Source organism: Artibeus jamaicensis, unplaced genomic scaffold, assembly GCF_021234435.1.
Source record: "Artibeus jamaicensis isolate MK-2021 breed Jamaican fruit bat unplaced genomic scaffold, CSHL_Jam_final scaffold_1031, whole genome shotgun sequence".
Lineage (NCBI taxonomy): Eukaryota > Metazoa > Chordata > Mammalia > Chiroptera > Phyllostomidae > Artibeus > Artibeus jamaicensis.
In genome coordinates, this window is record NW_026522026.1 from 5,396,121 (window position 1) to 5,423,161 (window position 27,041).

At 43.8% G+C, this 27,041-nt stretch overlaps 1 protein-coding gene and 1 long non-coding RNA gene across 7 annotated transcripts in view; one reads left to right on the forward strand and one right to left on the reverse strand.

Moving 5' to 3' along the window:
• The window catches only part of SHROOM3 (shroom family member 3), a 281,246-nt gene extending 276,566 nt beyond the window's left edge, over window positions 1-4,680 (forward strand). For all 6 annotated transcript variants that reach the window (XM_037147043.2, XM_037147044.2, XM_037147045.2 and 3 more), the window contains one exon: window positions 3,675-4,680. In XM_037147043.2, coding sequence (XP_037002938.2) covers window positions 3,675-4,043 — 369 coding nt within the window. In that variant the 3' untranslated portion in view covers window positions 4,044-4,680. The remainder of the gene's footprint in view (window positions 1-3,674) is intronic.
• Window positions 1-19,248, reverse strand: part of LOC119050636 (uncharacterized) — a 59,788-nt gene extending 40,540 nt beyond the window's left edge. The window contains exon 1 of the long non-coding RNA XR_005082786.2: window positions 19,103-19,248. This is a non-coding gene — a long non-coding RNA (uncharacterized LOC119050636). The remainder of the gene's footprint in view (window positions 1-19,102) is intronic.
• Between the last annotated feature and the right edge of the window lie 7,793 nt (window positions 19,249-27,041).

The window sequence follows — 27,041 nt, forward strand, 5'->3', positions numbered from 1 at the left end:
TGTATGAGGAGTCCTGCCCCAGGCCCCAGTGTCATTCGCCTCGATGAACGTAACTGCACAGCTACAGGGCATCCTTCATCTACTCATCTGTACGACACAGCTCCACTGGGTGTCCAGTGTGTGCCACGTACTCGTCCCGGCGCTCGAGCTGTATCTGAGAACAAAGCAGACAGATCCCTGCTCCCATGGAACTACCTTAGCAAGGAAGTCAGACGGCACAGGCCATCGTAACGCACACACACCACCCACACATGCGTCTGCAGGTGACAAGTGCTCCAGCCATCAAGACACTCCTTTGTTCTGGCTCCTCCTAACTCCAGCTCTCTCAGTGCTCTCAGGGATCCCCCAATTATTTCTCCTGAGTAGTGCATTAAAAGGAAAGATGTCTTTCAAAAAATTTGTTAAAGGATTAGGAAAAGCCCAGGTGGCGAGCATTTGTGAAGGTGACTGTACATCCAGAAACTTTCTGCAGCTCTGCGCCCAGTGAGTGCCCTCCTCATGCGAATGTGCAGAGCCTTAGCTTCCTCTTCTGGAAACTGCCCAGTCGTGCTGCCTCAACAGGGTTGTTCTTTCCTCCTCCTTCCACTCAGCAAACAAGGAGTGAGAAGCTGTAACACGGCGGGTGCTGTGTGTGCTAGGGATGAGCGCCGGCTAAAACCCAGGCCCTGCCCTCCAGGAACTCACCACCTAAATCCAGTGCCGAAGCAGCAAATGTATCTGAAAGGCAGCAGCACAGCAATAAAGTCAGAGCCCAGCAGCACCTCGCAGGGGAGGGGGACTTGATGCAAGTGGCGCTTAATAGAGCCTAGAAGAATGTAACAATTGTTGGTGGACGAAGAGTGGAAGGGCTTCACAGTTTAGAAGAAATATCATGGGCAAAGTAAAGACAGACCCTGACATTTTCAGAAACAGATTTTCATATGGTTGGTATGGCTAGAACATAGAGTGATTACTTGGTTTGTTTTTTAAAATGGCAAATTATAGACATAGACAAAAATTAGAAAAGTAGGGATAGGACAGGAAGTAGACCCCTGATTTTTTTTTTTACTTGATAGCTCAATCAAAAGGGGTATTCAGAACACCAATAAAATCAGACCAGAGGACTTGCATAGACATTTCTCCAAAGAGGACATACAGATGGCCAATAGGCTTATTAAAAAAAGATGGACATCATCACTAATCATCAGAGAAATGCAAATTAAAGCCACAATGAGCTATCACCTCACCTGTCAGAATGCCTGTCATCACTAAATCAACAAACAACAAGTGTTATCAAGGATGAGGAGAAATGGGGACGCTTGTGCACTGTGGTGGGATTGTAACCTGGTGCAGCTGCTGTGGAAAACAATCTGGAGGTTCCTCAAAAAATTAAAAAATAGAACTACCATATGACCCAGACATTCCACTTCGGGGTATTTATCAAAAAAATCCAAAACACAATTCAAAAGATATATGCACCTCTGTCTTCATTGCAGCATTATTTACAATAGTCAAGATATGGAAGCTACCTAAGTGTCCGTCAGTAGGGGATTGCATCAGGCAGTTGTGCTACATTTATACAACAGAATATACAAGCATACACGGAATATACAACTATATACAAGCACAAGGGCTTCAGGCTGTTAATTTGGGCAATTGTCATGGGGACAGAACAGAAAATGAGTCTGAATTAGCAAGTGTGTTGCAGGAGAAGAAGGGTGGAGCAAAAGGTGATTCTGAATTTGGCCACTCGGCTGGATGCTGCAGGTTTCTGAGGCAGGAACATGGGAGCAGTTTTCAGTTAGGGGGAGAAGTTGCTCCACAGTCATGTTCAGCTCAGCACAACGCTTGCATACACTCTCAAACACAAGTAAGTGCTTTCCCACCTGCAAAATACTCTATCGGTATTAGTTTTTATAATTAGTCATTGCTAAGAAACTAAAAGTACCAATAGGAATGAGAGAAGGAAGAACATGTGGTTCAACAAATGCCAAATTCAGGATAACAGTTACCAAAGAGAAGAGGGAGAGGGAAGACGGGGACTGAGGTAAGTATGTGGAAGGCTTCCACTGAATCTACTTCTTTATTTTTAATCTCAAGCAAATATAAAGAACGTTCATGTTGAGACTCAGCACAGTTAAAGACAAGTACACAGGTATTACATCATTCTCTAGAGATTTCTGGTGTTTAAAATATTGAATTTACTGGGGTGGCGTTAGTTAATTAAAGTATGTAGGTTTCAGGTGTGCACTTCTGTAGCCAGTCATCGTGTTGTGTGTTCACCACCCCAAGTCGAGTCTCACTTCATCACCACATAATTTTTGTAAAAGTGAAAAAGAGGTCCTCACTTCTTAATTTACATCTATCTCTACAGTATCTTGAAAGGTGTCTTCATTCAAAATCAGGGTTGTTGGTTTTTTTAGGTATATTTTTCTGATTGGGCAAGGAAGCCTATGAAAATGGAGAGATTTGTGAGATAAACCTATCACTGCACTTTTCCCATAGACATTGTTACATTAGGATGGGGCAGTTCAAAGAAAGTTAGGGCAAAGACGCGTGAGCCTTTATGACTCTACATAAGCTAATTTGTATTGAGATGTATATTTAAATAATCTATTTCTTGATTAATTTCCATTTTAATGTTTCTCAATCACATTGGCCTGAAAAGGCCGAATGGTTAAATATACAATTTTTAAAATGACATTCATTACATGTCAGCATGTTGGGGGGTAGGGAAACGCCACACATTAAAAATTTCTATAAAGTACATCAGCCCTAAAGAGAACACGCTACCTTACCTTTGGGTTTATATAAGAAACCCTCAGATAGGAGATTGCCATTGTTATTAAATAGAATTCCAATCATGTTAGACTCAGAGAAGTGAAAGAGAACTGGAAAATGGAAACTGGTTTCTCTAGAAATGGTAAATACAGTGTTCCTGTCATTGACTGTGGATCGGGACAGAGGACCTCAAACTCCAGCTGTGGTAGAATCACCTGGAAAGCTTGCTACACCAGGTTTCCGGGCCTTGCCCCACAGCTTTTGATTCAGTAGGTGAAACAACCTGAAAATTTGCATTTCTAATTCCCAAGTTAGGGGCTGCTGGCCAGGACTTGGAAAACCACATAAATATAAATTCTTGATGATTGTCTTTTTTCTTTAGGTTTCTTATTGTTGTAAGCTACACATAACATAAAATTGGCCCTCTTAATTATTTAAAAGTACCTAATTCAGTAGTATTTAATTCATATTATTGTGCATCCATTTTCAGAATTCTTTCATCCTGCAAAACAAATTTTATATTCATTAAACAATAACTCCTTATTTCTACATCTCCTAAGCCCTGGCCACCACCCTCCTACCTTGTATCTCCATGATTTTGACTAGTCTACAAATCTGATATAAGAGGAATCATTAATTGTGCTTTTAAGTGTAGAAGCCTAAAGTTGAGTCATTACCCCAGCCAATTCAGGGTAATCTCTCAAATTAAAGCTGCCACATGCCTTTACAAGTTGGAGAACCATACGTGTGCAACTGAAGGGTAATAAACTGTTTTTCAAAAACATTGACTCTCTTTACAGTAACAACTGAAATAAAAACTTGGCTATTTTGCAGCCCTGTGAAAGGTGTCTTTGCAGGCAGCGTGGCTCCTCCCTTCCGTGTCCTTGGCTGATCTGCTTGTTTTGCCCCTGCAGAGCTCGCTCAACGAGAAGAGGAAGGTCCTGGCAGGGCAGCACGAGGACGCCCGGGAGCTCAAGGAGAACCTGGACCGGAGGGAACGTGTGGTGCTGGACATCCTGGCCAACTACCTTTCAGAGGAACAGCTCCAGGATTACCAGCATTTTGTGAAAATGAAGTCAACTCTCCTCATTGAGCAGCGGATGCTAGACGACAAGATCAAACTGGGCCAGGAGCAAGTCAAGTGCCTGCTGGAGAGTCTCCCCTCGGATTTCATTCCCAAGGCCGGGGCCCTGGCTCTGCCCCCGGACCTCACGAGCGAAACTGCTCCTGTGGGGGGGCGCGCTTTCCGTGGTATTCCCCCAGCATTAACCTCTCCGCTTTAATCTCTTCTCAAACACCCAACAAAAAGATCGCCCTTTCTTTCCACTCTATTTAATCTGAAAAATGTTTCAGCACAAACCACTGTTTAAACTCTATGGGTTTGGGGGCGGGGGTTCCTGGATAAAAGGAAAAGATTCCATCCAGGAGAGAACCTGTTTTTTTCCTTCTCACCCTTCATGATTGATCTCCTGAGAGCTGGACTGCTGCTGGGAACCTACCCCTTTCTATTATTACTTTGTAATAGGAAGGAAATTGACGAAACAGAACTGACAGGAGGGCGTTTGATTAGTTTTCTGCAGGCTGAGGCAACAGAGATCAGTGTGTGTCACCCTCGGGAATGGGCCCACGGTGGCCTTCCTGCTGTGGGCAGTGTGTCCTGACGACAGGTACAAGGACTCATTAACGAAGGGTCTGCAACATAAAACCTTAAAGACACACACACACACACACACAGAAGAAAACTGTAAAGCCCTGAACATTGTTGTTATTTATATTTTTAAAAGTGAAAAGGATCATTATGTTTGTGTGCTAACCACTCATTTGATTCTGTTTTGTGGGGGATGTAGACAATTATGTTTGAGCTTTGTATTTTGTGAAAAATCTTAATGAAATGAAGAATTCCAAAGATAGTCACATTGAGCATGGAGATTTCTTTTTTCTTAAACTCTCGTCTGACTTATCTTTATAAATCCGAGCAGATCTCCTACACCTGTATGAAACCAAGTCCTGGGGGGACCCCTCTCCCCACTGCTGCGGGTCCGCCCCACGCCACTCCTGCAGCCCGCAGGGCCACATGCACCACGAGGAAGAAGGCTCCGGGGCAACAAGGGTGCCACATCACTTCCTAAGGCTTCCTGTCATCACTGCTGGGGAGGTGAAGCTGTTTTACAAAAAGGGACGGCAACTCACCAGCCTATAGGACAAGAGGAAGGTCAGAATTCCAGACAATTCAAAACCAAATTCACGCTGTCCCGTAGAGGATCTGGGCTAAACACAGCCTATTTAGTGAGAGAGATTATCAGGTGGTTTTTAATGATGCTGTTTTTTAAAATTTTGGTTTTTCAAATGTCAAACCTACCCATCACCTTTAACAGTGTCCTCAGCATCTGAACGTTGACTTTGCACCATCGTGCTCTAATAACGTCTTGGAGGGTGCTCCAGAGACCGAGCTGGGAGCCCGTGAAAACAGACGGAACCGTGGGAGGAGGCGCGGGCCAGAGGCAGGCCCTGTCCACAGCTGCTGAAGACGGCAGCAGCCTCCCTCCCACCTTGAGCAGGGGGTGCATCCTAGGCTGTGCTGGAGTGCCGTCGTTGCTGGTTTTACGGGTGCTTGAACCGTGGCGGTGACCACCTCTGCTAATCTGGGCTGCAGGTACTACAGCAGCCAGCCCTAGAGAGTAAAATTTGTACGAGAGTAAAATTTTCCTTAGTATGTTTTATCTCCTGGTTTAAATTTAGTAAATTTACTCCTTAGTAAATTTATCTCCTGGTTTAAAATTTCAAAACTAGTTTTGGTCCCCAATACAGGTGTCTTTTGATGAACCTAGAACCAGTAAGCTGCCCAGAAATTTCTTATGAGCAATCAGCCAAAGCCTTTGCTTTCATCTTTGGAGATCATACACCGACTCCACTCATCCAGTAAGACAGCACCTTGGTTTTCCAGGAATGTTTTCTAAAGCCTCTCTTACAGCCAGAGGCCCCATTTCCCAGGGAATCGGGACCAGCGACAGCTTTCAAGGGCCACTCCGCATGATCCTTTTGAAGTGGAGAAGACCCATCTAACACATTTCATTAGACTTAGGCCAACATGGGAGCCTGAATCAACCCCACTTGATAATTGCCGTGTCTGGCTGACACCGAGCAGCTCTTTACGTCAGTCAGACCAGGCTGAAGCCAGCGACTAAATGTCTCCAGCTGCTCCTCGTGCAGTGGCTGAAAGGGGTCTAAGGGTCCTGATTCCCAACACTCCAAAATTATTCTTCTCAAGGATTTGATTGGGACTATTTTGCAGTCTTTTTCAATCACTTTTCTACTTTGTATGCGTCACACTTAGTGACCCCTGTAGTGGTGTAGCAGGTGATGCTGTGTGGCACCCCGCAAGCACCTGAAAGCTTATGTCCCTCCCTGGTGGCCTCTCCTTTTGCTGCACTGAGACGGCATTCTGTTGTTACGTGGATAGAGTGAGGTACCAAGTGTAAACTTTTAAATCTAATTCTTTTAAGATTTTATTTCTTTTTAGAGAGAGGGGAAGGGAGGAAGAGAAACAGCCTCATACACACACCTTCCAGGGACCAAACCTGCAACCCAGGCATGTGCCCTGACGGGGAGTGGAACCAGCAGCCTTTTGGTAAACGGGACAATACTCCAGCCAACTGAGCCACACCAGCCAGGCTTAAAGAATTAAGCCTATTCTTTATCCTTTTACTATTTTGCATTTTTTTCCCCAGTGTTTAAAAAAAAAAAAAAGCCATCTACAGTGGAAGCCATCCTTTTTCCTCCCAATAATACCCTCTCAATCAAGAGAGATCAGGAGCAGAGCAGGTTACTGGTCAAGATTTCAAGACACACATGAAATTGAGAATGTTTGTCCACAGTAACTTGTCCCTGTGACGGTGATCGTTTCAGAAACACCACATCCCATCAGAAGTCAGGTGGGACTAGGATGGCCTTGCAATAACCCAAGTTCTGAGATTAAGAAACCTGTGGGGTCTCGAGAGGACAATGTCCTGCGACAAAATTAGGAGGCATTCTACCTCCCCGGGCCACTTGGGAAGCTCCTCAGCGTGTTGCCACGTGTTGGTTGACTCAGCCTTTCCTCAGACTGTTTTTTGTTCCTTGTGGCCACTTATCCCCAAAGAATGCAGGGAGGATCCAAAGTGGGACTTCCTCCGAGAGACGCTGTTGAAACCAAACACTTTTCCTTTCCTCCAGGGGAATATTTTAGGATTCATTTTGCACAACTAGTTTTCACGTGAAGATTAGCGAGTTTGGATTGACCCTTAAGAACCAGTGGCTTTCTGCCGTTAGGAGCGAGGCCCTCACCGAGGGCCTTTGGGGCGTACACCAGGAGAAACCAGCCTGGGACGTCCCACTTCTCCTGGTGTTCCATTAGCAATGTCTGATCTTAAAATCACGTCTGATTTCAAAAGTTAGATCACGGTTGTTCCTCACATGAGCTCTGCCTGTAAGTTTATGTTTTATTCAAACATCTTTTGCTAAGATGTTGGGGTTTGTTTTTTTTTCTGGATACTAAGGGAAGTATTGGCTTTTTATTCTATGTGGTTCCAAATTTACTTCTCTTTAATTTTCCATAATGTTATTTGCTTTATTCTGTTAGGTTGGAATTATTTATATTTTCTTTTTGAGAACAGCATGTGTTTTATTCACCTTACTGTGGGCAAGAAAAAGTAAAAACTTCAGCCAGAAATAACTTCTCCGTCTCCAGCAATGCATAAGAGGCCAGGAGGACACGACAGCCGCTTTATACAGAAAGTTTACTGGAGACAGGGCACTCATTGCTGCCTCAACTCGGAGACAAAGCATGGGGTAAAAGGATAAAGACCATTTTTAACATGAGAAAGGGCCATACGAAGTCTTCCTATTTATTCTAGATAAACCTCACTTTTATGGGAGCTCATTCAGACACTAACTCATGGTTTCCGTAAACGCCTGCAAGAAGACACTCTGGCCCTGACTGGTGTGGTTCAGTGGTTTGGGCGTTGTCCCGCAAACTGAAAGGTCACCAGTTAGATTCCTGGTCAGGGCACATGCCTGTTTCAGGACAAGTCCCGGCTGGGGGTGTGTGAGAGGCAGCCCATAGATGTTTCCTTCTCTTTCTCCCTCCCTCCCTCTCTGAAAATAAATAAAATCTTAAAAAAAAAAAAAAGAAAAGATTCTCTGTATCAGAATCACAGCAATGCCAGTTGCTTGGACACAACCAAGTAGGCTGGGAGTCTCCATCTTAACAGTTGGGAGCCACTGACACCAATCCTGTGTACAGTTTCTGTTGTTAGGGTCACAATGAGACTAGCATGAGTCCACGTAATAATAATCCCAGACGTCAAAGCCCTGTTGCGTTTGCTCTCATTAACTACATCATTATGAGTTAATACTGTCCCCACTACTTTTATATAATCCCCAAGGATGTGATATGGGTTTTTTCCCCTTCTCTCCAGATCTGTTTTAAATTTAAATGAGCTAAGCACTTATTCAAGCTCACCCTACACCTACTCTAATTGTTTTCCTCAAAAAGAGCCAACACAATGTCAGTGATTTGAAGTTCTGCCATGATACTTGTGCTAACCTGAAATCACGACTGACTTTTCAGTGGGGACCCTACTCAGATATTTGCTGCTTCATCACAAGCCTCATGCTACATATGCGCTTGGATTTCTCTTGGTGTGGATTTGATGGCCTCACTCATGAAACAAAAATGTGTTTATTTCACTTCTAGAAGTGAAAGGAGGTATCACCCATTTGCAAACACAAAAATCAAAATTAGGCAAGGAAAAAGTTGCAAATAAAGAAACTGGCTCATTTATTCCTACTTCATTCTTTAAATTCTCTCCACTCATCTATAAGGGGAAAAACAGCTGCATTTCTTGCTAAAACATCAATTTCGCCATTGCTTTACATAGAGGGTTGAACAAGGGAAGTTTAATATATATAAAGAATAAAATTCTGATAAATCAGTGACTACAGGATCTAAGGAATTCTATAGGATACCCTGGAGTCCAAGGAGAATACCCTACAAAAAACCAACTTGGAAAGGGCCCCTTCCCCACAGCTGGGGTTCAGACCTTCTCAGAGAACTTAACCCACTGACTGACAGCAGAGAAGTCTACTGGTTTGCCCAGGCCAGAGCTGGTCCGCAGTCCCTGGGCAAGCAGGAAGCAGCCCTCCAGAGTGCAAGCCAGCAATCAAGGGCATGGGCCTGCACAGGTATTGGGGGCCTGGAGAGGGGCTGGCTGCTGAGTGGAAACCCTGGGAGTTTCAGGGGTCTGCATGGGGGAGCGGGTGTTGGCAGAATGCCTTCCGGGCATTGATGCAAGCAGGAGTCCATCAGGGTGTGGGTTTCTATTCAATACTTCGCAGGCCTGGGAGAAAATTACCTCCTGCTGAGGCTGCAAGGTCACCGTGGAAACCTGTGCTAGGGCAGAACTCCATCAGATTCCTCCTACCCCATCCCATTCAGACAAAACAGCAACACTGTCCTTTCCTTCCTCCTGCCCCTCCAGCGCCCTCTACTGAGGAAATTTAGCATGTTCACTATATAAAGGAGAAGTAATGAAGGACGAATGTGGGGGTAAGAGGCAATAAATTGATAACCGGCACAGATTTATTCTACTCGATTATTACCCTAGCATTATTTTCTCGTTATCAATAATTGTAGTTGTTGATTCTGTAAAAATGATTTCTCTGACAATAAAGAAAAAAGAGCCCATCAAACTCACAACTTACATCTCTCAGAGAAGGTGTCAAAGGGAAAGCAGTTTTTTAATGTGCTTCATACACCCGTGTTCCTCAGAGTAACTAGAGCAATAGATTTAGAATGAGGCGTATGTAAGAGCGTGTGTAGGTTTTCCATCCGCCCATCTATCCGTCCGCCTAGCTCTGCCTCCGGAGGCCTCTGTCTCCTGCCGCGTCTCCACGTGTGTGCCTTCCCCATTCTCAGCCTTTACAGCGGCCTCTTCGTGCGCCTTCCTTACCCAGATGATTCCAATTACAGTCTTTATATTCTTGGGGTGGGGGCCGTGGCTCACAAAGGATTAATTGGGAATGAATAAAGACCAGAAGGGAAGATCTGTAACATCCAGACTTTGTTGTTGTTTTTTTAATTTAGGGAAAAATAAGAATTTCACCTCATTCAATTTCACCCCTAAAATAGGAGGAATATCTAAAGGAAGACTTTGCAACATGTTTAAATATACATAAGGAAAAAAGAGAGCTATGTATTTCCCTTCTGTAATTAGAACAGAATACAGGAATTGAGTTAATTTTGTGGTGATAGGAATTGAGCTGGTAAGAATAACCCAGAAAAGGACTCACAGACTTTGGAATAAGAACTTAAAAACACTGATCTTTCTTCCTTGTAACTAAAAGAAAAAACAATACAGATCCACCTAATACAAAATGGTTTGGAAGCAAATTTATTAAAAGGCGGGAAGATGTCCCTTCTAGGACTACAGTTCTGTCAAGTGGAGAAGCAGAACATGAACTTCAGTTTGTGATATAAATAGACATGTTCCTAGTTTACTCAAAAGGCTTAATAATAAGTTTAATAATACACTCCACTTAATAATGTATCACTAGATATGTTTTGATGTTATTATTTAAAACTGATGAAAGTTTCCCCAAATCAGGGAACAATTGCTTTGATCTAATTAAAAACTCTGAATAGACATATTTTCACACTGAAAAGGCAAATCCTTTTCTTCCTCCACATTTTTCCCTTCTTCAAAAAAAATATTCCCTGACCTTTTCTACAAATCTCCCTGAAGGCTTGTTTTTGAACAATAAATTTTGAAGATGATAGAACAAGGTTTAAGAACAAATTGTAAGGCCTTCTTGCAAGTGTCAGTTAAAAGCTAAGGAATAATTTGCGTAGGAATGAGGAACTAAGAAAATAATTTCCAGGTGTGGTTAAATAGTGCGCCCCGCAGGTAGATGAGAGAGCAGCGTCTTTGGGAGGGACAGCAGGAATGTGCCTGGTTATCATCATTCTGGGGACTTAAATATGGGCATCGGCACGGCTAATTGAGAAGGGACACGACATGCCTGCTAACAGAAGTAGAACCACAGTTCTCAGAGCAAGTGGGTCGGAAATCAGTGGGGAGGTAACGGAGAGAAGATTTCCGTCCATAATGCATAAACACAAATGTAAATGACACATGAATACAAATCAGCAATAAAAATGCAACTCAGTTTTTTAAAGCCTGGCAGATGAATTAAACAGACATTTGACAAAGGAAGAGAGATGAATGGCTGATAAGTACATGAAAAGGTGATGGACATATTTAAACCATCAGGAAAATGCCAATTTAAACCACACTAGACCCCACGGCCCACTCACTGGGACAAACTACAATCAGGTGTGGTGAGCGCGTGGGGCGCGGGGCTCTGCAGCGCTGCCGGGGGCCTATGACTCACCGTGGAGAAGCGTTTAGTAGATTTTTACAAAATTGCACCTATATTTACCCTATGATCTAGCAATTCCATTTTTAGGTAGTTACTCTAGAGAAAGGAAAATATTATCTTCACACACACACACAAACTTGCACAAGAATGTTCACAGCAGCTTCAGTCAAAATAGTCAAAAAACTGCAAATAGTCCAAATCTCAATCAACAGGTTAACAGATAAACAAATCTCCTTACATTAATACAATGGGATACTATCCATCAGTAAAAAAGAACAAACTGTTGATGTGTGACACTATGGACGAAAACCAGTGTGTTAAGCAGAAGTTACAAAAGCGCACCCTGTGTGATTTCGTTTATATCCAGTTCTAGACCGGGCAGAACGAATCGGCGGTGGTCGAAGTGAGAAGGCGGTGGCCTAGGGTTGGAGGGAAGCTGGTTGCTTGAAGTGCAACAGAAGAGAACTTCCTGAGGTGATGGAAGTATTCGGTCTTGCTTTCAGTGGGGATTATGTGGGTGTACAAAATTGTCACAATTCATCAACACAAACATTTAAGATCTGTGCATTATACTAATCATTAATTATACCTCAATATAAAAAAATATGGGAAGGAAAAGTGAAAAACAGGGCAAACCAATCACTTGATATTGACACATTAAGTCACTAGTTTTTACCCTTTGTCCAGTTAATGGAGCTTCTGAAGACAGCAACTCCCACGGGTTGTTATCATAGTTGGGGTGTGGCCTAAGTTGCTGTAACAAATAGATTCTTTTTAAAAAATAGAGTCCAGGTAAAGAGGGTGACCTAGGAGGCTTCTACACTTACCTCCTCCCATGGACACACAATTCAGAGAACAATTCTCTCTGAAAAATAATGAGAAACTAGCTGAGCTACTCCTATATTATCAGGTGAACAAGAGAAAAAGCACATCAGAATGGTAGGAGAGGCCAGGACACAGCCCCACCCAACTCCACCCTGGGTGTGGCGACACACCAGTGGGCGGAAATGTGCAGCTCCCAACCTCTCCCTGAGAAGTGAAGGGTTTGAAATACACATCCGGTGCCCTGGCTTTTAAGACTTCCACCTGAGAGGTGGTCCCCCAAGAACATCCAGGTCTAAAAACCAATGGACCCATCCATAAGACCCATAAGAACTATTTCCTAATGGGCTTGCAAAGACTCATTGTGGATTCCCCATCCCCCACCAGGGCCCAGGGCCCGGGCAGCAGACAGAAAAGCCCAGCCCTTCTGTGAAAGAGCTCTATTCAAAGATCTTAAAGCTGTGGCCTGAGGATCAGGTGTCCAACTTAACACACATGTGGGGGCTGAGTGCAATGCTCTCCAGAAGACAGGAGGCTAACAGGTGCCATCTTTGTGGTCTCCCTCCGCCCCACCACAGGTGACCAGGGGCTCCATGATGGGAGCCTGTGCACACACCGGGCACCTTGGCTCTTCTGACTGCTGCCCAGAGGGCACATCCCTCCTAGCCTGGCTCTGGTGGGCAGCAGGGCTTGTGTTCACAGTTTCCGTGGGAGACTGTTCACACAAGAACCAGTTCTTAACTGGCTGTCACCCCAGGGATCAGTGCTGAGGAACCAGACAGAAAAGCCCATCTCCCTGTGTTCCCCCAAAGAGATATTTTTAGACTTTAAAAGCCACTGCCTGAGGGTCCGACTTCCAATCCGCCTGCATCCAGGTGCTGACCAAGATCCTCCCCTTTGGGACCCTGGCGGGTCTTGGCACACCCTCAGCTACTGGGAGCCAACCAAGAACAAAGGAAGTTGCTCAAACAATCACAAAGATTTCAGAGTAAACCAAGAGCAAGGGCAGGGTTGAATCACGAGTTTGGTCTCCTACAGGAGGCCACTCCTTCAAGACTGGGAGAAGTGCTGGTTTTATTTAATGCACGGAAACCAACACAGAGAGTTAAGAAAACAAAGGAACAAAGGAATACAGGGCGGAGCAAAAGTACGTTTACAGTTGTCTGTGTAGAAAATAATACAAGAATTAATAAATACTAATACAAGAATAAACTGTGTTTCACAGACTCACAACTATAAACCTACCTTTGCCCCACCCAGTATGTTCCAAAGAAAAATAATAAAACCCCAGAAAAAAATGCCCTGGCTGGTGTAGCTCAGTGGACTGAGCGCAGACCTGTGAACCAGAATATCGCAGTTCGATTCCCAGTCAGGGCACATGCCTGGGTTGCAGGCCAGTTCCCAGCAGGGGACCCACAAGAGGCAACCATACATTGATATTTCTCTCCCTCTCTCCTTCCCTTTCCCTCTAAAGATAAATAATAAATAAAATCTTTTAAAAAATTAAAAAAAAAAACCCAGAAAAAGACCTTAATAAAATGGAGAGAAGTGATTTGCCCAACAAAGAGTTCAAACTAGTGCTCACAAATGTGCTCCTGAGGTCTGGAGCACAGTAGTGAGTAAAGAGAGAGGAATCTCAGCATACCACTGCCAGAGAGCATCAAATCACTAACGAAGACAGCAAGAGAAGAAAGGAACAGAATTACAACAAAATGCCAATAATAAGTCCATACCTGTCAGTAATTACTTCAGATGTAAATGGACTAAATGCTCCATCCAAAGGCCTAGACTAGCTGAACGGGTTGAAAAAACCAAGACCCAGCTATACGCTGCCCACAAGGGAAACACTTCAGCTTTAAGGACACATACAGATTGAAAGCAAAGAGATGGAAGAAATAAGAGGAAAAAAATAGGACAACTGTAATAGCATAATCAATAAAATATATTTTTAAAAATAAAATACAAAATATTCCATGCAAATAGAAGCTGAAAGGAAAGCCAGTGTGACTATACTTAAATCAGACAAAATAAAATTGAAGACAAAGACTGTGATAAGAGACAAAGGAAGTCAGTGCATAGTGATAAGGGGATCAAACATTTAAGCAGCCAGCACTTGGAGCACCTAAATGCAGAAAGCAAATACTAACGGATCTGATATCTCACCTTCATCAATAGATAGATCATCCAGAGAGAAAATCAATAAGGAAACACTGGTCTTAAAAGATGCAGTAGACTGGCTGGATTTAGCAGAAATACACAGAATATTCTATCTAAAAGCAACAATACAAATGCTTCTCAAGTGTACCTGGAACATTCTCCAGGATAGATGTTAGCCCACAAACAAGTCTTAACAAATTGAAGAAGACTGAAATCATATTAACATCTTTTCTGACCACAATGATATGAAACAAAAAATCAATCACAAGGGAAAAAAAACTGGAAAATTCACAACTATGGAAAATTCACAACTATGATGATTATTAACCAACATGCTCCTGAACTACCAATGAGTCAAAGAAGAAATCGAATTAGAAATAAAAATGTATGAGGCCAGGTGGATATGAGATTTATCGGGATGATCACTTAGTTAAGTTATAGAATGTCTCATCACTGGGTTGTATACCTGAAACTAATATAATACTGTATGTCGACTCAATTAAAAAATTTTTAAATGATTTTTTAAAAAACTAGGACTAACAATTCCAAATGCTGGTAAGTATGTTAGACCTCTAACACACTGCTGATGCAAGTATGAAATAGCACAATCGTTTTAGGAAAACCATCTGGCCAGTAACTAGCCAAAAACTAAACAGACTAAACTAAACCTACCTGCTCTTATGACCCAGCAACTCCAAACCTAGGTATTTACCCGTGAGAAATAAAAGCATATGCCGACAAAAAACCACCTGTATGAGAATGTTCCTACCAGCTTTACTCATTACATCCCCAAACTGGAAACAGTTGGGCTATCTACCAACAGGAGCCATGTGGTATATTCAAACAGGGGAATACTACTCAGGACTATAGACATGAGCTACTGATACGAACAACAACATACATGAATCTTAAAAATCCCATGCTGTGCGACAGAATCCTTCACAAAGGAATACTACTCTATGACTCTATTTGCAAATCAAATATACAGAGGAACAAATTAAAACTGTGATTTCTAGGGGCAAGTGGGGGCAGGGATTGAGTGGGAAGAAGTGTGAGGGAACTTTCTGGGGTGACAGTAATGTTTTATATCACAGTAGGGGTTTGAGTCCCCCCAGGGTGCACATTTGTTAAAGGTCAACGACTGTACACTTAAGATTTTTACTAAATGTAAATTTTCCACCAAAAGGAAGAAAACTCTAAACACAAATCTATCTCTGATTTATGATATGCTTGCTGAACTAGTGGGGAGAAGGAAAGTATTTGAAATGCCTCAAAAATTAGGTGGCTTAACAAATAGAGAAACACATGAATGGATAAATTGTGATAAAGCAAATAAAAAAAATGTTGACCCAGCTGGTGTGGCTCAGTTGGTTGCGCATCGTCCCGTGAACCCAAAGGTTACTGGTTCAATGCCCGGTCAGGGCACAGGCCCGGGTTGCAGGTTCGGTCCCCTAGGATGTGTACAGAAGGCAACTGATTGATGTTTCCCACCCTCTCCTTCTCCCTCCCTTCCCGTCTCTCTAAAAATCAAAAAGAAAAGAAAATGTTAATGGTGAAATCTAGGTGGTAAGTATACAGGGATTATTATAAAATTCTTCCAACTTTGCTTTATATTTGGAAAACTTTTATGTAATGTCTAAAAAAGTTCAGTGCATATATTTTTAAAATTTGTGTATTTTATTGTATTTAAATTTTACATCAAAAGAAAAAACTAAACAAATTTAACTCTGGTTAATAACAAACATGCTGAAAAATTAGGTTGTATGCAGTTGTCTTTGAAATGTGTAAAAAAATTAAAATGGATTAATGAGTGGGTAGAAGGATAGACAGGAAGTGATGGATTAGTGATAATACGGGAATAGTAAAATGTTAGTGGTAGAACATCTGGTGTTCTTGCTGCAAAAGTGTTTTTGCTGCAAAACTCTTATTTTTTATGCATGTTTGAAATTTTTCAAAATAAATTATTGGGGGGAAAACTCAGTGCGGACAAAGATCCTCTATTACTAACAAGAAAAATAGATATTGGTAACAATTCGCAGCCTGCCTCAGTGGGTAATGTTTACTTGCCCACCGAGGTGGTCCATTTTTCCCCACTGCACCTTCTCTGAGTGAAATTCTGTCCTTAGAAAGTCATACCTTGGATCCTTAATGTAATTGAGACAGCCCGATCATTCCTTCTCCTTTGGCTTCTTTTCCAAGAACCCCAGGCCTGGGCATTATTCTGTTCTCTCCCTAAGTGATCACATTCATCCCGGGATGCTCACGACCAGCATGCACCTGGCTCCCACACCCAGCACTGACCGACCTCAGGCTTCAAAACCAAAACTGTCTTTGCTCCTAAACCCATTTCACTTCCTATCTCCATTTCTGTTATTATTGCTGTCAGTCTTCCTAGGACACCAATTTCATTCACTCATGCATTTCATTTATTCAACGGATAATTAAGTTTGACTTTGAAATGCTTCTGCTAGAAGGTGTTGAACAAAACAGATCCCTGTTCTTGTGAGGCTTACAGGTTTATTACCATCTAGTTGTTTAATCCCTCCTTTTCCCTTTGCAGGTTTAATGGACAGAGAAGTAATACTCATTTTATCTTGATTCCTTCCAGGCCCACCTTTCTTCCCCAGCAGCACCTGGAGCCGTGCCAGGGTTCCAGGGCCTGGAATAAGGGGATGGGGAGGGAGGTACCATCAATTGTCACCCAGGTTACCATTGGACATACCCATCTATCTCTCCTATTTGCATGGCCCCTTCAGGCCCAGTGGCTTCATGCTTCTGTGCCCTGCGTAGGGCATTCAAGTCTTTCCTGAGGCAGCCTCTTCTCCCAGTTCACCTGGGACAGCCCTGATTTGTGCTCACTGCCCCAGCGTAATCACCAGTGGTGCCCCCTGCCACTGTCATGTGTGTCTTGCTTTGGTCAACACATTAGAAGAGGGTGGTTAGCCTGCTCCAACCCACACACAGCTGTTTCTAATCTGCAGGCATGCCGCGCTTTACTGAGCTTCACCAGTGTTGCATTCTTAACAAACAAAAGGCAAGACCCTCCTCCAGCAAAAAGATTATGCCTCACTTTACTGAGACAATGGCCTTATTACACTGGTCTGGAACCCAAACCGCAATATCCCTGAGATGTGCCTGTTCCTCTTAACGGGAGCCAGCAGAGCCCCTCAGTTCCCAGAATCCCTTTCTGACCCGGGGAGTCAGCAGCAGCCCGCGTCCTCTGCTCTGCTAAGAGGGGTTGTTCGTCCGGGGGCATCTCTTTTTCCCAAGTATTTGAACTTCTGGGCATAAAAGCTAGAAAGTGTTGCAGCCTCCTAGTTTCCACAGTCAGCTGTGTCCCTTGCCTTCAATGGCAAGAGAGAAAAACAAAACAAAACACGGAAAGAGGAAAAAGACCTGACTTTGTGACCTCAGAATTGTATCCCAGATTTAGAACCCTGGTATCTGCATATGTGCATTATCTCTTCTAATGACTAAATGCTCTTTAAAGACAAAGATTTGTCTTGTCCTTTTTTTAAAACCCATACTCCTTCCTTCAGTTTTTCACATAGGAATCAAGGCCTTGAAAATTTACAAATCAAAAATAAAAGAGGTTTACAGTAAAAACATATACTCACTGCCTAAATTCTATTGATACTACTAACATTTTACTATTCTTGTTTTAATTACTAATCTATCCAATCTATTTATCTACCTATTTCTGCAGGGTAGGCTTATTAAAGCTCGAAGATGCAAATGTTATTAGCCATTTGCACCTGAGTGTGAATGCGTTACAGTTCTTTTTCCTGAGTACACATCTAGACGGAGAAGAAGAAAACAGCCAGGTATCCACGAGGCAAGAACGGTCTAGGTGTGAAACTTAGACACCTCCGGGCAGCAAAATAAACTTCACTTTGTCCACATTTGTGCCACTGAATGCGGCCGCATCCCTTTTCATTCCCGTGCGTTCACGGTAGTTCTGCACAAACACACCAGGATTTCGTTTTCCCCTGCGTGCTCACGCACCACCTCGCTGCGCCGTAAGCAGTGGCACCTGTGCCGCTCGCCCCAGCACTCAGGCAGGGGCCCACCTCCTGTTGAACTTCCATGAATATAAAACATGAGCAAGACTTCCAGGTGCCCACTCCCAACTGCCTGAAGCGCACAGATGTGAAAATAAAAGCAAAAATGCTCCCATCGCCTCTAAAGCCCCAGGGGGCTCCTAGCAATTCTTCAAGTCCTGAATCAACTGCTCCCCAATCTCTGAAGGCTTTAGACTTTCCTCAATAAATCAGTACCAAAATCTTTCTTATCTATCTACTCATAAGACTGTGATTAAAAACATAGCATAGGGTTTGTCGCCAGACCACCTGTATGCAGACCCAGATTCACTGCATCACCTTGAACAAGCTGTGTGATTATCCCACCCTCAGTTTCATCGTTTGTAAAACGGGGTGCATATATACGCTTCACATATGCATCATCATAGATACACATAATATACATTTCACAAACACTCGGTCAATGTTGCTGCTCTCATACAGGGGTGGGCAAAAGTGGGTTTACCGTTGTGAGCATGCAGAACAGAGTTAATCTTGGATGACTATGCATTAACTGTTGTATTATGTATGTATCTATTTCCATTGTAAACCTACTTTTGACCACCCCCGTATACACCTTCCACGAGGTGTTCTCGTGGGAGGGATAGAGCAGTGAACAAAGAGGCAGGTGGCCCCTGCCCCCCAGGTGCTTACAGCCTCCCCCACTCCTTTCCCCAAATTATAATGAACACGAATAATTGTCACCACGTTGACTTAAAGTCCCTGCGGTCTGACTGCCCGTTGTGACTGTGTCTGGAATGTCTGCATTAGCGACACCACTCCGTTGGGTCATCCTCTCCCCAAAGCCCATCTCCGCCCCCAGGCCGGCGGGCCGCTGACGCGGAGACCAGCTGTGAGCTCCTTACCTTGGCGTTCCAGCCCCAGCTTTTGGGGACTGTCCTCGAGGACCACAGGAGGGAGCTCTGTGCTGGTCGGCGCTGCCAAGGGCAGAGGGTCGTCTGTCCGGAGCCGCGCAGAGCCGCCAGGCTCCCTCGCCTCCGCGTGGCCTCAGTCTCCCCCGCGCGCCCCTCCACAGCCAGCAGCCGATGGTCGGCTCCCAGCTCGACCCCTTCCCCTCTCCTCTCGACTTCCTCTCAGAAATCCGAAAGATGAATCGAGGTCCCGAACCTTGGTTTTCTGTTTAATTGCTTAGATTTCTTCCCCTGGCTATATTTACATAAAGTCTCAGGACTGAGAGGTCCGGCTGCTCACGCCTGCGTCCCCCAGCCCCCAGAGTGAATTCTCCCACCAGATTGGCCAGCTCCCCAGGGCGCCCGAATTATCGCAAAGGGGGAACACTCGTGGTTAATTACGTCTCCTTTTAACAATAAGCAGCTGCCAGGCATCAGTTGTGGGAGTAGGAGGAGCAGGAGGAGCAGGAGGAGCACGGGGAGGGCGCCTGGGCGCCGTTCCGGGCGCTCTGGGAGGACTGCACATTGCTGAGGCCAAGGGCCAAAAGGACGCGCGACTTTCTGGGTCTGCTCCCCTCCCACCACGCACGGCCCCCCAAATTCCACTGATAGTTCAGGAGGTAGCTGTAAAATCAGAATTTTTTTTTTTTTTTTTTTTTTACTGGAGACCAAGGGTGCCCCTACAAGATAGACTCTGTCATCTTCCCGTTGGCTTCTCCTTGACCACTTCTGGCAGAGAACTTCCCTCAATTCACCAGGAATGACGCTGTACAGAAAGATTCCGCTTTGTGTGCGATCAATAACAGAGCAGGCACGTCTTCTCAGAAGGTGGAAGAGCTCTGGGCCACTTCCTTTTAAAGCTCTGAACATACTTTTAAAAGGAAGGTGTGCCAACACAGTTACAGAAATTTTCATTGTGGTCTAATTTGAAGATCCTTTTATAAATCAGCGCTGTTGGCAGGCATGCACTGATGCGAATGTGTATAAGCTCATCTGGAGATAACACCAAAAGGCCACCTGTGAGGCCTCTGATGAACTTGAGGCCAGAACCAAATGGCCCTTCTGCTCCTCCCCCACCCTGAGATGAACTCTGCGGCCACGAATGTGCAGGAATGGAGAGCAAGCAGGCTGGAGGGGGTCGGGCGCTGGGAGTTCAGCCTGTACCAAAGGTAAGTGAGGTGTAAACAGAAGTCCATCCGAGAACCAGGATCGTTTTCTGTCTCAGTGTGGATACATCACCTTCTTCACGCCTCTTTGCCCATCTGTAAGCTGAATAATGTTGGAAGAGGCAATAAGGAGGACAAAGATGGAAACAGATCTAAAAAAGATGCCATGGGTGGCAAGCAGGAATGCATTACTGAATACACCCTAAAAATGTTTCCTTCCTCCCTCCCTCCCTCCTCTCTGTATTGGAATCAAAATGCTTTAACAAGCAGTTGGCTAGGAACATCATTCATTCCAAAAAAGGAGTTTAGTTTTTTCCTGTCTTGGGGATTTATTAAAATCTTGGGATTCCATGCCTCATCCACATTTCCTTGTGGTTTCTCTTTATGCATAAACATCAAAAAAGTTGTGGCTTGTTACATAAACTGCAAAAGCCTAATGTGTCTATTCATTACAAGGAGCCCTGCACAGCTTAACAAGCAAATTAATTAGACAATGCAAGTCAAAAAACAGTTTTGAAATGTTAATTATATCTAACAAAATCACTTCATTTTTAGAGTTCTGAAAAATGCCTTTCTGATATCTTGTCATTGCTCATGTTCTCCACACCTGGTACTAGAAAGAAAAAAAAGCATTCTCTCGGCCTATGCTCCCGCCTCTGCCTCACACCCTCCACAGTGAATCACACCCAGAGGAAACCATCAAGATTGCGAATTGTTTAGCTCTCCAACCTTGAGCTGTGTGCACTGCTTCTGGGGCAACACAGTTGCCTGTCATTCAACCAGCCTGGATGGATGAATTTCTTAAGGAGCCGCCCCAGGGGCCTTCTCTATTGGCTGTTCTCTTAGACCCTAGTGCTCTTTCTCTGCCCAGAGTGGTCACTTGTCAATAGGTCTGCCCTGCCTGGGGAAGCAAGCCCTCACACCCTCTCGTTGTGTGCGGGTCCCCTTCCTGGAGGAGAGCTTAGAAAGGTCGGGAGCAGTCATTCCTAGCATCCAGCCCATCCTGCACTTTTCACAAAAGGCACCCTTTCTCCAGGATTCCGACAACTTTGACCAAGCCCTCCCCTGGGTCCCCAGGGAGGGAGAGTGACCCCAGTCAGCAATCCTTACTGCTTGCTAAGGGCTGCATTCCCCTCCTGAGTCAGCGCATGCCTACTAGGACACCCTGCATTCATTCTTCTCATTGTTCCCTCCAGCCCAGAAGCTGAGCAGCTGCAGATAGTGGGATCTGAGAGGGCTGTGTCAGAGCTGGCTGCTGAGGGTGGGGGGAGGTGAAAAGCCCAAGGGTTTTGTTTTCCTTTAAGACACAGGAATTCAGGCCCTACTTGTCCATATGTGGTGAGTGTCATTCTCTAAGTCTCTAGAGCAGGCAGACATCTGGGATTTGCTTTCAAGTTTTTAAAAATTAGGACCCTGACTTTGGTGCCTTAGTTTCCCCTTTCTAAAAAAGGCAAAAACATTTGGGTTAAATAAAAGCTAAGTCCACAGGCCAAGATGGAGGCATACCTCTCTGCAAAACCAAATTTAAGGACAACAAAGATTTAGAAACAAAAACACAACCAAAACAGACAGAAAATTTAACTGTACGAAAGTTCGACAACAACCAACCATTATTCCAGACCAGTAAGAAGGGCAGAGTTGGTGGCCAGTGGAGAGGGATCCCAGCAAAAAAAGGTGGTGGTTGGCAACCCAAGTGTGGGGAGGAAACCAGCAAACCCAGTGAGGCACACAAGGCAGTTGGCTGACCGCGGACACACATTCGTGGGCAGGTAAACCAGGCAAAAAAAAAGGGACAGTGAGACAAACCGTGCAACCCAGGGCCCCAGCTCTGGGATATTAAGCCTAAAAGCACTGATTGAAAAACTTTCAGGGATTGAGGTGCCAGGAAAGACTCCCAGCCTCACAGGAGAGTTCATTGGAGAAACCCACAGGGTCCTAGAATGTACACAAGCTCACCTACCCAGGAACCAGCACCAGAAGGGCCCAATTTGCTTGTGGAAAGTGGCAGAGGGGACAGAAATCTGAGAGAGCTGAACAAGCGCCATTATTCCCTCTGACCCACATATAGTACCACAACTCAGTGACATGGTTGCCCCACCCTGGTGAACACCTTAGGCTTCGCACCTCAAATGTAACAGGCACAAGACAAAGAAAATGGCCCAAATGAAAGAACAGATCAAAGCTCCAGAAAAAATACAACTGAGCAATAAAGAGATAGCCTACCTAGCAGATGGACAGTTCAAAACACTGGTGATCAGGATGCTCACAGAACTGGTTGATTTTAGTCACAAATTAGATGAAAGAAATGAAGGCTATGCTAAGTGAAAAGAAGAGAAATGCACAGGGAACCAATAGTAAGGAAAAGAAAACTGGGACTCAAATCAATGGAGTGGACCAGAAGGAAGAAAGAAACAACCAAACAGAAAAGGATGAAGAAACAAGAATTCAAAATAATGAGGAGAGGCTTAGGAACCTCCAGGACATCTTTAAACATTCCAACATCCAAATTATAGGGGTACCAGAAGGGGAAGAGGAAGAGCAACAAGTAGAAAACTTATTTGAAAAATAATGAAGGAGAACTTCCCCAATCTGGCAAAGGAAATAAGCTTTCAGGAAGTCCAGGAAGCTCAGAGAGTCCCAAAGAAGGTGGACCCCAGGAGGAACACACCAAGGCACATCATAATTATCTTAGCCAAGATGAAAATGAAGGAGAGAATCCTAGAAGCAGCAAGAGATAAGGTGACAGTCACCTACAAAGGAGTTCCCATCAGACTGTCAGCTGATTTCTCAAAAGAGACCTTACAGGCAAGAAGGGGCTGGAAAGAAGTATTCCAAGTCATGAAAGGCAAGGACCTACATCCAAGATTGCTCTATCCAGCAAAGCTTTCATTTAGAGTGGAAGGGCAGATAAAGCACTTCTCAGTTCAAGTTCAAGGAGTTCATCATCACCAAGTCCTTATTATATGAAATGTTAAAGGGCCTTACCTAATAAAAAGAAGATAAAAAATATGAACAGTGAAAGGACAGCAAACTCACAGTTATTAACAACCACATCTAAAACAAAAGCAAACCACGCAAACAACTAAAACAGGAGCAGAACCATAGAAATGGAGATCATATGGAGGGTTAGCAACAGGAGAGTGGGAGAAGGAGAAGGGGGGAGAAGATACAAAGAATAAGTAGCGTAAATGGTGGGGAGAACATAGACAGGGGGAGGGCAAGAATAATATGGGAAATGTAGAAGCTAAAGAACTTATGACACATGGACATGAACTAAAGGGGAGAATGTGGGGGGAAGATACAGGGTGGAGGGGAATGAAGGGGGAAAATGGGACAACTATAATGGCATAGTAAATAAAATATATTAAAAACCAAAACAAACAAAAAAACCCTAAGTCCAGATTTCCTTTCGAGAACCCCTGAGAACCTGGCGTACCCCACCCTTCTCACACGTCTAATCTCAGGATGTCCGCCCCATCTCTTTTATTTCTCCCTTCTTGCTGCCTCTCCAACAAAACACCTCCTGTTACCTTACTCAATAGCTTCTCAGTTGTTTTTCCTTTTTTAGCACTCCTGGACCCAATTCTAACCTTGGCACTATGTCTGTCAGCTTCAGACAGGAGCCGCTAGTGAAGAAAACCTGGGACAACACTGAAGAGAGGGCTCTCCACTAGAGTCTTTCAAAGGCCAAGGGCATCCCCAGGCCACTCCGAGTAGCTGAAGCTCCCAAGATACTTTTTAAAATTCTCACCAGAGGACATGCTTATTGATTTTGGAGAAGTGGGAAGGGAAGGAGAGAGAGGGAGAGAAACATCAATTTGAGAGAGAAACATGGATCAGTTGCCTCTCCTACTCTCTGACAGGGATCAAAGCACAACCTAGGCATGTGCCTTGACTGGGAATCAAACCCGAAACCTTTCAGTTTGCAGGACTACACTCCAACCAACTGAGCCACACCAGCCAGGGCACTCCCAAGATACTTAAAAAAAAAAAAAAAAAAAAAAGAAACTGATAAATGCTGTAAGTCATAAAAATTGTAGATGATTTTAAAAGTTTACATTAAACGAGTCAATTCTTAACACATTCACAAAGCAATATAACTGAACTGTTTCCAAAGACATTATCTAAGTTCTAAATAAAAGGTTCATTGTGAATTTGGGGCCCCAGCTGAAAACTCTGATATCCATTTCCCCTTGAAGAAACTTCTGGCCCAATTATCACTCTTCTTATCTAGCTCTTAACAAGCTTCTGAAGGATTTGAGCTGGGAAGACAAAGGGTGTTTGATTCCCAGGGGCTGTCAGCCCCACCCCTCGGTCCGGGCCCTGTGAGACAGCCCCCTCACCCTGCTCCCCAGTGAGATGCTCAGTACTCGTGACTACGTGGTAGCTGCTGATGTCATTCTTTTTAACTCATAGCTGGTTTTGCAACATCTCACACAAGGGTATTTTTAACTCAACTCATTCATTTTTAGCTCCCTGCTTTTGAATTAATAAAAGTGTTTTAGAAGTGCATCATTTGGAAGAACAGCAGGATATCAGTAACTGTTGGAGCTGGGGGATGAGGACTCAAGGAATCGATGTGCCAGTGTCTCTACTTTTGTGCATATTTGACTTTTCTGTAATAAAAATAAAATTAAAACAAGTAGATATTCTTGCATCTATATTTATTCTAAATGCGAGCATTTAGAATAAAACATTCTGAACTTTATGAGTTAAAAAACAATGTTTTACTCCTTTCTCCTGTTTTATTTTTAAAATTTTTGTCCTGTTTTGTGGTTCTGTATGTCTTGTTTCTTTAGTATAAGATGTAAGATCTAGATTATTGTTATGGTCTTTACATTAGAAATATTGCTCTAAAGCATTTGACATTATTGAAAAACATTTAATAAGACTTACTAAATGCCCCTGAGTTCTCAGCAAGTGAGATGTGCAAAGAACGCCTTAACTGATATGCGTGGAGTAGTGCTAACCGTGCAGTTCCAAGGAGAGCTCAGAAGCAGCAGCGTGCAGCTGGTGGGAAGGGCAATAAGGAAAGGCTGCTCAGAGAAGCTGGCTTTTAAACTGAGCCTTGAAAGAAATTTCACCAGATTAGGCAAATAGGAAGAAGGAGAAAGGGAGTTAGTCCGCAAGAAGGGATTGTGCGATCCAGGGTAAGAACCAGCATATTCAGGTACACGGAGTACTTCTGTGTGTGGCTGCGGTGTGTGTGGCTGCAGTGTGTGTATTTGTGTAGGGACAATGGCAGAAGCGGGGGGCAGGGGGGACCAAGGCAAAATGAAGCTAAATGGAAAGGCAAAGGGCAAATTATGAGCAACTTTGCTAAGAAGTTCAAGCTTTTCTCCTTGGTCCAGTAAGTCTGGGGTGGGGTTCAGGACTCTGCACATCTCCCTATAAGAAATTCTACTCAGAGGATGTCCTACATGCACTTTGGAGACAAACAGACCTAAATTCTAGTATCATTCTGCCTTGTACTGTGTGGTTTGGGGAAGGCAACATAATACACCCTAGTCTCAATTTCCTTACCTATAAAATGGGAATAACAAGGATATTTGATTCCTAAGGTTGCAGTGAGGATTCAATGAGATATTTAGCACAGTACTTGGAATATTAGAAAGGCTCCAAATATATTAGTTGCTATTGTTATTTTGCTTAAAAAGTTAATCTTGGCAGCTTGCTGGTATGTAAATGGAATTGGGAGATAGTGACAGAAGACACGTATTTATAAAATGTCAGGCGTGGTGTAAGGTGTGAAGCACCAAAGACACATAAAGCTTGAACCTAACCCTTACACTCAATCAAAGTGGGTTGATGAGACTCATGAAGGCCACCGGGTACAGTTGTGCAGACTGTGCACCACAGCCACAGTGCCACCTCTAAGAGGGTACCATTCACAGTCTAGACATCAGAGATTTGCATATTTACTGCAATAACTCTAAGGGACAGTCAAGTGTCTTATGCTAATAAAATGGGTATACTATAATTTTCTACCAGATAGAGATAAAGTCTCTTAGAGAAAGGAATGATAGATTGTTACATTAATGACTCCAGTGAATCATGTTTCCTGATATCCACACCCTGCAGTCTTCTGCCACATTGACCCTGAGCTTGGCTTTAGCCATTGGGATCTCAGCAAACGTGATGATACAAGCAGAGCTTACAGAACTCTCAGTTATCAGCACCAACATCTCTGTGATTTTCTTTCTTAAAGATGATTTTTATTTTTTAATATTTTTTAAAGATTTTATTATTTACTTTTAGAGAGAGGGAAAGAGAGGGAGGGAAACATCAATGTGTGTTTGCCTCTCATGTGCCCCCAACTGTGCCTGCAACCCAGGCATGTGCCCTGACTGGAAATTGAACTGGGAATCCCTTGCTTTGCAAGCTGGCACTCAATCCACTGAGCCACACTAGTCAGGGCACATCTGTGTGATTCTATAGGACTTTCCCTCATCATCAAAATATGACTTCCACTGATACAAAACAGTAACAGGCATCACACTTACATTTAAAGCAGGAAGAAAAGAAGAGGTATAGGCAATGCCAACCAGAGATTCTTTTATTAGAAAAAAAATTGCTCTGACTGGTGTGGCCCAGTGGATTGGACATCATCCAGCAAACCAAAAGACCACTGGTTTGATTCCTGGTCAGGGTACATGCCTGGGTTGTGGGCCATGTCCTCAGCTGGGGCATGTGAGAGGAAACCAATTGATGTTTCTCTTGCACATCAT